This window comes from Lynx canadensis, chromosome B3 (assembly GCF_007474595.2).
Source record: "Lynx canadensis isolate LIC74 chromosome B3, mLynCan4.pri.v2, whole genome shotgun sequence".
NCBI classification, from domain to species: Eukaryota; Metazoa; Chordata; class Mammalia; order Carnivora; family Felidae; genus Lynx; species Lynx canadensis.
The window spans coordinates 84,383,762-84,396,900 of record NC_044308.2 but is presented as its reverse complement, the minus strand read 5'-3'; the positions used below and the strand labels follow the sequence as shown (position 1 = coordinate 84,396,900).

The 13,139-nt window shown below is 39.2% G+C and overlaps 1 protein-coding gene across 2 annotated transcripts in view; it reads right to left on the bottom strand.

The window, feature by feature from the left end:
* LOC115516370 (protein only RNase P catalytic subunit) overlaps positions 1-13,021 on the bottom strand; it is a 134,268-nt gene extending 121,247 nt beyond the window's left edge. The window contains exons 1-4 of one of the 2 annotated variants that reach the window (XM_030318943.1): positions 12,929-13,021; positions 11,291-12,569; positions 9,377-9,424; positions 8,769-8,901 (exon numbers count right to left, since the gene is read on the bottom strand). In XM_030318943.1, the coding sequence (XP_030174803.1) occupies positions 8,769-8,901; positions 9,377-9,424; positions 11,291-12,276 (1,167 nt within the window). In that variant the 5' untranslated portion in view covers positions 12,277-12,569; positions 12,929-13,021. The remainder of the gene's footprint in view (positions 1-8,768; positions 8,902-9,376; positions 9,425-11,290; positions 12,570-12,928) is intronic. The other variant, XM_030318942.1, reaches the window with a different exon arrangement.
* Between the last annotated feature and the right edge of the window lie 118 nt (positions 13,022-13,139).

The window sequence follows — 13,139 nt, the reverse complement described above, 5'->3', positions numbered from 1 at the left end:
CTAAATGGGTAAGGGGCACTAAGGAATCTACTCCTGAAATCATTGTTGCACTATATGCTAATTTGGATGTAAATTAAAAAAAATTAAAAATAAAATTAAAAAAAATAAATAAAAGAAAAGAAAACAAGTGTTGCCAAGGATGTGGAGACAGTGGAATCCTTGTGCACTGTTGGTGTGAATGTCAAATGGTGCAGCTACTGTGTAACACAGTTCCTCAAAAAATTAAAAACAGATTTAGCAGTATGATATAGCAATTCCACTTCCAGTAACATACCCAAAAGAACTGCAAGCAGAACCCCAAAGAGATATCTGTACACCCATGCTCATAAACAGCATTTTCATAATAGCTAAAATGTAGAATCAACTGAAGTATCCATTGCTGGATGAATGGATAAACAAAATATGGTACATACATACAATGGAATATTATTCAGCCTTAAAAAGGAAGGAAGGGCAGCTTGGTGGCTCAGTCTGTTTAGCATCTGACTTTGGCTCAAGTCACGGTCTCAAGGTTCTTGAGTTCGAGCCCTGCATCAGGCTCTGTGCTAACAGCTCAGAGCCGGAAGCCTGCTTCAGATTCTGTGTCTCCCTCTCTCTGCCCCTCCCCCATGTTCTCTCTCTCTCTCTCTCTCTCTCTCTCTCTCTCTCAAAATAAACATTTTTTTTCAAATTTTTTTTTCAACGTTTATTTATTTTTGGGACAGAGAGAGACAGAGCATGAACGGGGGAGGGGCAGAGAGAGAGCGAGACACAGAATCAGAAACAGGCTCCAGGCTCTGAGCCATCAGCCCAGAGCCTGACGCGGGGCTCGAACTCACGGACCGCGAGATCGTGACCTGGCTGAAGTCGGACGCTTAACCGACTGTGCCACCCAGGCGCCCCTCAAAATAAACATTTTTTAAAACTTAAAAAGAAAAAAAGGAAGAAAAGTCTGCACTATGCTACAACATGGATGAATGTTGAGGACATTATGCTAAGTGAAATACCCAGTCAAAAAGGCAAATACTGTATGATTCCATTTATATGAGGTACTTGCAGTAGTGAGAATCATAAAGACACAAAGTATAACAGTGGTTGCAAGCAGCTGGGAGGGAGGAGAGAATGGGAAGTTATTATTTAATGGTATAGTTTCAGTTTACAAGATGAAAAGAGATATGAAAAAAAGATGAAAGAAGTTCTGGGGATGGATGATGGTTACATAACAATGTGAATGTATTTAATACCACTGAACTGTACATTTAAAGCCAAAATCTATAGAGGGTGGAGTCCAGGTATCATTAATTTTTAAGCATCTCCCAAACTATTCTAATCAGCAGCCAAGGTTGAAAACTATTTTATCAGAGGGTGCCAACTCATTTGAACAAAAGAATTCTATTTGATGAATTCATTTTAGGTGCTTATGGAGGTCAGCTGATATCATACTTTTTCCTTAAGTAGACAAAGAAACTCAACATGGATGGGATATTTACTCGTTGGTTTATACCTTCCATTTCTAAATTATAAGCAAACTATAGAAAGCAATATTGAACTCAGTTTCAGCTATTTGTTCCTAGTACAAAATAACTGAAAATGCTGAATACAACATAGTTTTAATACATATGGCAATGAATGGTGTTATAGACTGAATTGTGGCCATCTCAGAATTCATATGTTGAAGAAGTCCTAACCCTAAGTACCACAGAATGTGACTATATTTGGAGATAAGAAGTGGTTTAAGGTAAAATGAGGCCATAGGACGGGCCTTAATCCAATTTGACTGGTGTCCTTGGATGAAAAGGAAATTTGGACAAAGAGAAACCGGGGATGCTCAAACACAGAGCAAGTCTATATGCAGATAAAGCAAGAAAGGGGTGATCTGCCAGTCAAGGAGAGAAGCCTCAGGAGAAACCAAACCTGCCAATGTTTTGATCTTGGACATCTAGTGTCCAGAACTGTGCAAAAATAAATTTCTGTTGTTTAAACCATCCAGTTTGTGGTATACTCTGGTGCTGAACTTTACCCTGGGGTATATGCCAAACCAGATGCTGGATCTGGCCAGAGCATGGTATGGCTCTTCCTGTGAAATCTTAACCTCAAATATTTCACCTGCTCTCTGACCTCAGCCTTCTCGTATTGTTTCCTTTACTCCCACTATACCTTTTCTTTTACCCCACATTGAGACTACTAGTCCCTTAAACTCTCCTAGACAGTGCTCTCTGACCTTTCTTCCTCATCTAGTCTGAGCCCCATGCTGATCATGTTAACTACTCTGTCAGAACTACCTTCCCTTGCTCCCTATCATATTGTCACCCCTAACCAACAAAACCCAAAATCTGATCCAATGTTACATTTTGTCTTTACTACTACCATTCTAGGTGAGTCAAGCTCTGTCAGAAAAATATTAAATCATACATTCATGTAATGTCTACAAATTACTGATTCAAATCTCAGCACCCACCCTGTCATAATCCTTCTGCCCTGAGTTAGCATTTCTGCCATTCTCCTTAAGAACCATTCCAAACCGTCTCTACTGTCTCTAGTGTTGACTAGACTTTCCACTTGACTCCAATCTCTCACCTTATATCCATTTGACACAGATGCCACTTCCCTCAAACTTCTCTCCCTCTTACCTATATATTATCTATATCTGCACCCATCTTCACTTTCTTTTCTACAGTCTCAAATAAGAACTCTCATTTCTAACCTCCCCATTTGTGCTCTTTTTGGCAACTCCTCCTACTTCTGAAGCTGGGTCATTCATAATCCATTCTCTCTCTTACGTGTCCTGCTTATTCAACATTTTTATCTTTACTGACACCTTTTCTCCATCACCTAAACATGCACAAGTCTCTCCCATCTCCCTATATCCCCTCCCTTGACGTCTACCATCCTCCAGCCACAACTATCCCATTTCTTCTAATTGATTTTCATCTAATCTTCTCAAAAGTATAGTTTACACTCAATGTGTGTTCACTCAGTTGCTCTAACATGGCTGGCTTTGGCCTCCAGTGTACTATCAAAACTACTCTTCCTGAGGTTACCAATGATTTCTTAGTTACTTAGTTCTTAGGGAACCTATTCTCTCAAAGCATGCTATAGGACTGAGGAGAAAGAAAAGGCCCTCTTCTAGTACCCACTGCTCCTTCAAAATCACTATGTCTTGGGGTGCCTGGGTGGCTCAGTTGGTTAAGCGTCCGACTTCGGCTCAGGTCATGATCTCGCAGTTCATGAGTTCTAGCCCAGCATCAGGCTCTGTGCTGACAGCTCAGAGCCTGGAACCTGCTTTGCATTCTGTGTCTCCTTCTTTCTCTCTGCCCCTCTCCTGCTCACACTGTCATCTCTCTCTCTCACTCTCTCTCAAAAATAAATAAAATTTCAAAATCACTGACTCCAATCCTCACATCAACTAAGGCTTATGATATTCATCTATACCAGTGGTCAGCAAATTTTTCTGTAAAGGGCCAGATAGTGAACAGTTTAGGTTTTATGGGCCACATGGTGTCTTTTTATAGGTACCCAATTCTGCAAGGCAAAAGCAGCCATAGACAATACAGAAATGAATGCATATGGCTGTGTTCCAATAAAACTTTATTCATAAAACCATGTGGTGGGCTGGATTTGGTCTGCAGACCATACTTTGCTGACTCCTCCTCTTTGCTATCACCTGTGTCACCCCAGACATTTCTACATGCATCAAGAATTTGCCATCCGACTCAGTCCTTATCACCAGCCTAAATAACAAAGCACAGTGCCTGGCACCTGGTAAGCATTCCATAAAATGTGGCTATTTTAAAAAGCCACATGAATTAATTTAAATTTATTTAAATAACAATTTATTTATTTAAATAATTTTAAAATTATTATTAAAAAATTATCATATGGACACTCAATAAATCTGTGGATGACCATCTAGCACTTATGGCTCTCAGTCTCTTCATCTGCGTAACTGTCATACTCTGGACTTTGTCATCACTGTAGAGCACTCAATCTCTAACATCTAAACTCTAATACACACTGATCAAAATCTTCTGTTTGTCATTCTCACTCCTTTTATGCTTGCTCTTCAACCTCAATGAGCCTCCAATCCACTTTTATGTCTATTGTCTCCTAATCCATGAGCTCCCACCCATCTTTACTTCCTTCCTATCAAGCTTGATCTCCTGGCCCATTAACTGATCCATCCTTTCACCTACACCTTCAACTCCTGTTTTCCCTCAACTATACCAGATTAGCAAAATCCTGTACCATCCCATCTATCTGCTTTCCCAATTCCTATTCCTAGATGGCCCAGGAATGCCGAAAATGTCTCACAGATCAATGCCATTACAAACTTATGCTCTCCACCCTCAGTTGGGACTTCAGCACCATCCAGTAATACTTTCTCCAATCCTCTCCCAAATATTCCAAACTTCCAAGGCTTAAAACTCTCCTCAAGGCTCCTTAGGCTATATGCTTTCTCACACCTTCAAACGACAGATTTGCCTTGGGCTCTAGTCCCAGAAAAAGAATTGGTTCTACTCCAATCCACTAGCGGTGCTCTGGATCCATCCCTGCCCCTTCTCCTCCACCAATACCACAAAAACTAAACCCTGAACAATCCAGCCACATCATATGACTTTCTTCACTGCTCTTTAACCATGGATACATTGCTTATCCTGAGCTTCCTCATCTTCAGAAGGGTGATATCCTTGCAATGTTGTCATGAGTGTAACAGATCTTGAAGTACCTGACATATGATAATCATTCCATAAATGGTGCAATTATTATTATGTTAACAGCTTGAAGGTGAAAGGCAGCTTCAAGAGATGGAATATAGGGTTGGAGACCTTCAGGGGGAACGGGGAAGCATACTGAAGAGAATAATTTCCCTTGCCCTAAAATATTCCAATCCTTCGGTGAATATAATCAGTTACTTTGTCAATTACAGTAATTAAATATATGACTACTCTCTGCTACTCTCACCATAGTCTGGAGCCTGCAACTCCTCTTGCAGTATAACGTTGTCCAACGAGAAGATGTGCTCTGGGTTCTAAGTCTTTTCCAAAAGAGAATACTAACAAATCTTCCTTCTATTAATCTAGATTTAAAGTGATATTCATTAAAAAGGAATTAAAGCAATGTTTAACCACTGAGAGGTGCCAAACAAAAGTATTCTATTAGTGATTGTGCCAGAAAGAAGAGAAGTGCAAAAGCTGGGGGCAAAAACTGATAGGGTAGTGGTGAAATGCCAAAAAGAAACAGGAGATGGCTTCAAGGGGGCTCCTAAAAGATAAATCCAAGACAATTTGAGCACCAAAAAGAATAATGATGGTAATGGATTCTAACACAATTAATTAAAAAAAAAAGTCCTTGTCCTTATGTCTATATAGATTATTAAAAAAACAAAACAGGGACGCCTGGGTGGCTCAGTTGGTTAGGCGTCCGACTTCAGCTCAGGTCATGATCTCGCAGTCCATGGGTTCGAGCCCCACGTCAGGCTCAGACAGCTCAGAGCCTGGAGCCTGTTTCAGATTCTGTGTCTCCCTCTTTCTCTGACCCTCCCCTGTTCATGCTCTCTCTCTCTCTGTCTCAAAAATAATGTTTAAAAAACAAACAAACAAACAAAAGAGCTCCAAGAAAGAGAAAAACCATTTATAGAATAGTACCAGTTAATAAATGTGGAAGGAATAAAATAACTCGAAGATCACCACTGTGCAACCTCCAAAAGTAGAGATCATCTCCATGATGTGAAAAACACTAGGTGAAGAGTTAACAGGAAATCCGCAAGAGTGACAGGATATCTGCATAGTCCTGAAATATTACTCCACAGATTACTTTTTAAATGTTTATTTATTTTTTAGAGAGAGTATGCATGTGCACATGTGTGAACAGGGGAGGGGCAGAGAGAGACAGGGAGACACAGAATCCAAAGCAGGCTCCAGGCTGAGCTGTCAGCACAGAGCCTGATGCAGGGCTCGAACTCACAAACCAAACCATGAGATTGTGACCTGAGCCAAAGTCAGATGCCCAAGTGACTGAGCCACCCAGGCGCCCCAAATCCCAAGCAAGCTCTGCACCATCAGCACAGAGCCGGTGCTGGGCTCCAACTCATGAAATGTGAGATCATGACCTGAGCCGAGATCACGAGTTAGACGCTTAACCAACTATGCCACCCAGGCACCCCACTTTTTAATTACAAAGATTACAAAGGGAAAAATGTACCTTTATAATGGAGATATCTGGCAGTTGTCCTCTTAATCAAGTGATGAAACTTAGCATCAATAGTGAAAATAACCTAGTATTATGTGGCTGCAGTAAGCACACAGCATCACCCACATACTTTACCCAAAATCTTTTATACTGAATTAATGAATAAAAAGCAATCAATCAGTCTAAAGTCTTATTGCTCAAAATGTGGTCTAAAGACCAGAATCATATCATCTGGGAGCTTGTTCAAAATACAGAGTCTTGGGACCCTAGACAACTCAATCATAATTTGCATTTTAACCAGACCTTCAAATGATTCACAGGTACAAAGTTTGAGAAGTCCAGTATAAGACAAAACACCTAGACTTTTCAAAAAAAACATCAATGTCATTAAAAAAAAAAAAAAAAAAAAAAAAAAAAAAAAAAAGCAGTGTGGGAGGGGCTGCTCTTGATTTAGAGAGACCTAACCACCAGAAGCAATGAACAAATCTTGACTGAATCCTGGATCAGTGGGGGGAAAAGTTATAAAATACATTTCAAGGAGGCAACTGGAAAAATTTGAATATGTGCCTTTTATTAAGTTATATTAATATGAAGGTTCTTAGATGTGATAATGGTATTTAATAACAGAATTTTCTTATTCTTAGAAGATACAGGCTGAAATATTTAAGGTAATATGTCTACAACCTATTATTTTTTTTTATTTGTTTATTTTGAAAGAAAGAGTGAGCAAGGGAGGGGCAGAGAAAGAAGAGAGAGAGAGAGAGAGAGAGAGAGAGAATCCCAAGCAAGCTCCACACTAACAGTTCAATGTGGGCTTGAACTTACAAACCTTGAGATCATGACCTGAGCTGACAACAAGAGTTAGATGCTCAACCAACTGAGAGACACCCAGGTGCCCCCACAACCTACATTTATATAACTCATAAAAACATACGGAGGGAATGCATAAATGGCATGGTAATAATTGGTTACTCAAAATGAAGAGTATGTAGGTGTCTATTGTGCTATTCTTTCATTTTTCCTTTAGGTTGAAGACTATTAAATAAAAAATGAAAGGTGAGAAAACTTCAATTAATCCACAACAGAAATGGTTAAGTTTTTGGCAGCAAACAGCATAATTTGTATACAACCTTGCGTCTATCTTAACAGATAAGTGTTCAACAGATGTTTGATGAGGGAAATGAAATTTATTTATTTAAATCGTATTTCAGCTGGCAGAAATTCTTTTTTTTTTTTAATTTTTTTTTTTCAACGTTTATTTATTTTTGGGACAGAGAGAGACAGAGCATGAACGGGGGAGGGGCAGAGAGAGAGCGAGACACAGAATCGGAAACAGGCTCCAGGCTCTGAGCCATCAGCCCAGAGCCTGACGCGGGGCTCGAACTCACGGACCGCGAGATCGTGACCTGGCTGAAGTCGGACGCTTAACCGACTGCGCCACCCAGGCGCCCCTCAGCTGGCAGAAATTCTTAAAGCTGCTCCAACCAGCTGGCTGTCAGATTTATATGGAACTATGGACTGTCATGCAGTGAGAGGCAATAGAGTGTGACAGTAAAGGTTTTAGGGTCAGTCAGTCCTAGTGAGGGGTCCTTGGGCAGATTTAATCTCCCAAAGCCTCAGTCACTCTCTCTATAAAACAGAAATAAAATAGTACCTTTTAGGGTGGTTATAAAAATTAAATAATATATAAGATAATGAATATAAAATACTTAGCATCACTAATAAATGTTAACTAATTTTATTTATCAATAAAGTTAGCTAAAAGGTATTCCATAAAATGAAGCTAATGTTATTATGGACCATATTTTGACTTTATTTTGAGGATTAAAAGTTTTCATATGATCTAGGGGCCTTCTGTGACAATTTTAAGTCAAGGGGAGAAGGCAAAACTATTTTTACTTCTTATTTTTATTTGGTATCTTGAAGAAAAAGCATTTAGTAAGATGATAAGCAATTTTTCCCCAAGTTGTAAAAGCATTTTAGTTCTTCAACTTAATCTTAGTGAACCAGTATAAAGTACTGAAGATTAGCAAAATGAAGCTATTAAAAATGACTTACAGAATCAAATTCAATACTTAGAAAATTTGGAAATAATTTTGTCAAGTTACCTTCAATTCTCTTGATTAGAAGAGTTGTGAAAAGCCATGTTTTCATGGGAATTTACTGAACACAGTTTTCTGGAAATACTTAGACAAAAAAATAAGCACCTATCTTTTTGGCTTAAGTGGACTTGCATCTACACGAAACAGAACTGACTTCAATACATGGATGACAGTCTACCCCAATTATTCTATTAAATTCTAAGGAGTCTCTCCTAAAGGTTGGCAACTATAGCTGGCAGGCCAAATCCAGCCCACTGTTATTTTCATTAATATAGTTTTACTGTAACACAGCCATGCTCATTCATTTTGTACTATATTATGTATTGTATTTCAAGTTGAAAAGTTGCAACAGAGACTGTATGGCCTACAAAGCCCAAAATATTTACTGGCCCACAAAGCCTAAAATATTTACTATCAGTCTTTTATAGAAAAAAAATTGCCAACCCCTACTCTAGAAAAGCAATCCAAAAAAAGGAATAAATCCTGTTCAGGACTCACCTGAGGGGTTGTCTTTTTGTATTGATCACCTCCATCTATCACATCCCTCATGATTTTTTCCTTGAGAAATTCATACTCTTCTGGACTCAGGTGAAGAGACTCTATGGTTTTTCCACAGCCCGAACACTGACCACTGTAATTACAAAAGTTTGTGTTAAATGGTATCCTGGAAAAGAATTTTCTCTAGAATGAATAATCCTAGGACAGAAAGAAATTGAAAGGTAATTTAAAAAGAATGTTATAATCTTTGTGATCATCACATGCAATTTTTTGTAAAACTGATAATAACACACATTAGGTATGCCAGAAAACCCAAAAAAGTAGACTGCTGGGCATCCAGATAAAGTATTTAAACTTATTCCCAAAACACAACTGGGTCCCAGATCTGTAGGGCAAAATATCTCTGAGGCTTCACATGAGGCTCACTGCACCTATGGGAAAAACATGTTGAGCACTGCAAATCTTCCATATGCCAAATATGGCTTTTTTTCTTGGGTACTCTCTTAATTATCCTATTTCTAAAATATTCTTAAAATTTTTTTGATCGGTAGCAACAAAACCTCCTAAACCTGAATCAAACAAGTTAAAAATAAAATACTGGTCTTTACCTTCCCTTGATTGTTGTGAACTGTCCTTTCCATTGTTCCCCAGGAACACTACAAAAAAAGATTACAAGACCAAATCATTACGTCAGATTCCTAAAACTTAAAACAATATAAACAAATTGATAAAATAAATGAGATAATAATTCTAATTTTTTTAAAAAAAGAAAAAAGGTCAGATTCCCATAGAACCAAAAAATAGGCATTTTATTTAGAAACTGTATTTAGAAACTCGGCAGGCAAGAGCTCTGAAATGTTCAGGATACTTCCCCAGGATGGTTTAATTAGAAGAGTGGGTGATACACTGTGATGGGGCTAAGGAGGGAACCGTACCCTACTGTGGACCTCCTTCCCTTCACTTCTCCTCTGGTCATTCAACCCTCATCTTCAAGTCTAAATCTACTTTCACGGGATTGTGCAGCTAACATTAATAGTGTAACCTCTAAATCAAACTCAACTCTTTCTCCATGAAGCTGCCAGAGATTGTTCCTGCCCAGAGTAATTCCTTCCCTTACACTATCTTCTTATACACCACCATTAACTGTCAAGTATTGCATTCTCCATTAGGTTGTGAATGCCATCATAATAGATCTTACATCACAAAACACCCAAAGTGCCTACCCAAATGGAAGCATTCAAAACTACCTGATTTATTTGCTCAATCAATGTATTCCTTTTTTTTCTCTCACATATACTACCATCAGTTTCTAAGGACTCTGTTGCCTTCTCCTTCCCTAGTTCATATTCAGGATCTCATCATCTCTCATTCAAACCTACAATTGCCTCCAAACAGATCTTCCTATTTCCAATCTTAATCCCTCTCCAACCTTTTTTTCTGTTTTGGCAATTACCTTTTTTATTTTTATTTTTTAATTTATTTTTTGAGAGAGAGAGGAGAGTGAGTACACACGCAAGAGAGCAGGGAAGGGGCAGAGAGAGAGAGAGGGAGACAATCTTAAGCAGGCTCCATGCTCAGCGTGGAGCCTGACACAGGGCTCAATCTCATAACCCTGAGATTAGGTCTCATGACCTGAGCCAAAATTAAGAGTGGGATGCTTAACCGACTGAGCCAGGTGCCCTGGAACTCTACTCTAAGGTAACAGAACAAAACCCAAAATCCTTGGCATTCAAATAATTTCACAATCTAGCTCCTCCACTCATATTCAACAAATTTGTTAAATAATTAAACATGATTGCTACTTCAAAGCTCTGTGCAAAGGATATACATATACTTGAAAAGAGAAAAACAGAAAAAGAATGAATTTTTTGAAAGTGCCTAAAAAAATTAGTAGTGAATCAGTGAATAAAAAACTGAAGCAATAAATAGGGTCACAGCCAGGAACGTGAACAAAAAGCAAATAGAAAGCAGAGAGCCTTGGAGAGAGCAGTTGGGTGATGGAAAGATACAAAATGAACTGGAATGAAGAGATTTTCCATTTTTAACACTCGCATATCATGTCTGCTCAGGCTTCCCTTATCTGTTCTAAACATCCAAGTTGATGAAATGCATAGATTAAACAGATACCAGTCACTAGGTTTCAGAAGAACTTCTGAAAATACTAATATGATCCAAAGACAGCTCCAGTTTTCTTGCTATAAACTCCAGCCATAAGTACTATTGGTAGGCACATCAAAGTGAATACCTCAGAAAAAACAGATGATCCTTCCAAACAGAAAAAATACATACAAACATACAAATGATTTATAATTTCACTTTTATGTGATGAATGGAAAATACAACAACTTGTTTATGCTATTACTTTTTTTAAAGAGAGAAAATGTTGTCTTTAAGGAGAAATAAATCTCAAGGAAGGAAAGTATAATTTGAATAGAGTAATTCTCAGCAACAAAAAAAGGAGGCAGCTGCTTTTAGGTAACGGTATTGAATTAAAAACATACATATAAAAAAATTAAAATTACCTCTCAAACCATGTTTTTATACTGTGTGCAAATGATTCCCCAGGATATAGATGATTATTTCTTAGATACAAAAGAATGTCAAATAGCTTGTTTGAATACTGATCATCTTTTATGTTTTTTCCAAAGTCAAAGAATGCTTTTAAAGTTTTCAACATAGGAATAAGATTATGACCCAACAATTCCTGATACAAATTCCACGCTAGGTTTACATCTTGGTGAAGGAGGGCTCCCTCGATACAATCATTGTAGTTCTTTTTTGAAGGAATCATGACTTTTTTGATATCCTCTAACAGCAGCAAGGCCTCTTTCCATCTGTCTGAGTGGATTAATCCTTGGATGAGAAGAGTATATCCTCCAGGTTCTAACCTCTTGTATCTGGCTTTCATGATTTCATAGACATCAATAACTTCTGATATATGTTTATGAAAGACGCAGAGATACAAATACTTGACCAGCAAATCATAGCCTACAATACCATTGTTTTTTGCAGCTACCCAGGCTAACAAAGATTTGGCCACATCTATAGAGCTATGGCAGTGAGCCATTTGTGAAATGATCCAACTTTCAAAATTAGCCTTTCCTTTGAAATCTTCCTTGAATTTATCCCACTCTTCTGAATTCAGAGGTCTTGTTGGAAGTTGAATAGTGTTCCTCACAGGTGGCAAGCCATGATCTTCCCTATTAGTATTCATCTGTGATCTCTTCTTAGCTGCTCCAGCAGCAAAAAGATGGGAATCAGAAAAAACTTGATTACTGCCTTCATCTCCTTTCCTGAGATATCTGGCCTTGGCAATCAGAAGATTCACTGCTTTAGTATTTTGTGGAGACACCGCTTTAAGAGAAAACCACTTCTGTTGGTTCCTGATGCCACAATAGTCTTTGAGAAAGAGAGAGAAATAAGAGTGTCCTGGGCCTACGCTAAGGTATGGGTTGCTCTTCCAAAACTTAGGAAGGCTTCTAATACCAGTGAAACAGAAAGTCATCATGCGGTGAGATCAGCACCAGATATAATTAGAGAGATGTTCATAAAGCCCCTGCTTCTACAGCGTAATTAAGGAATTGGGCGTGAGGGGCGAAGAACCAAAGCACAATTTCTTAAAAGATGATTTTCATTTTCTCACAAATCAAGGATCTGCTTTTTGCGCTATTAATACAACGAAGTCTGGTGAGTTCTCTCCATTAAACAACCATCCAGGGACAGCCAATGTTAGTCACAAGTCCCAGAACCAGGCGATAGGGCAGGAATCTTCTGGTGGCAGATAAATTCCAACCTATAAACCTGAGGAAAAAGCACAAGGAGGTCCGTCCAATTTGTTTCGCGTGTGTGCCCTTGAAAAAAGGTAGGATCCCATGGGAGCCTTGCTGACGGAAGGGCTTAAAGTGGAAAACCGCTACCAGGAGTCCCCAACCCCAGACCTAGCAGCAGCATGGACAGCGGCGAAAGCCCAAGTCTAGGAGCCCTGGGCCTGCATTACAACCCTCCCAGGCCGCCAAAGACGTCAGGTAAGGATATGAGGGCAGGGGAGGTGGGGAGACAGCAGAGCCAACAATTCAAGTAAGGAAGGGAGGTACACAAAGGTCACTGCCTGCTGTGTACGAACCGATCACAAACAATGTTCACCCCATTCAACAACTCACCTCAGCACTCACGCTGAACGCAACCATAAACACGGCGGAAACTACCGCATCCAGAATGCACCGCGAGGGCCCGGACCGCGGGGGCGTGACAGAACTCGACGCGAGCGTTTCGCTGGGCCGTAGGGCGATTAAAAAAACTACTTTGAAGCTTTTAGTGGCAGAATTGGCTGTTGACGTCTGCTACATTCAGGGAACCTTTATGGCCTCTAGA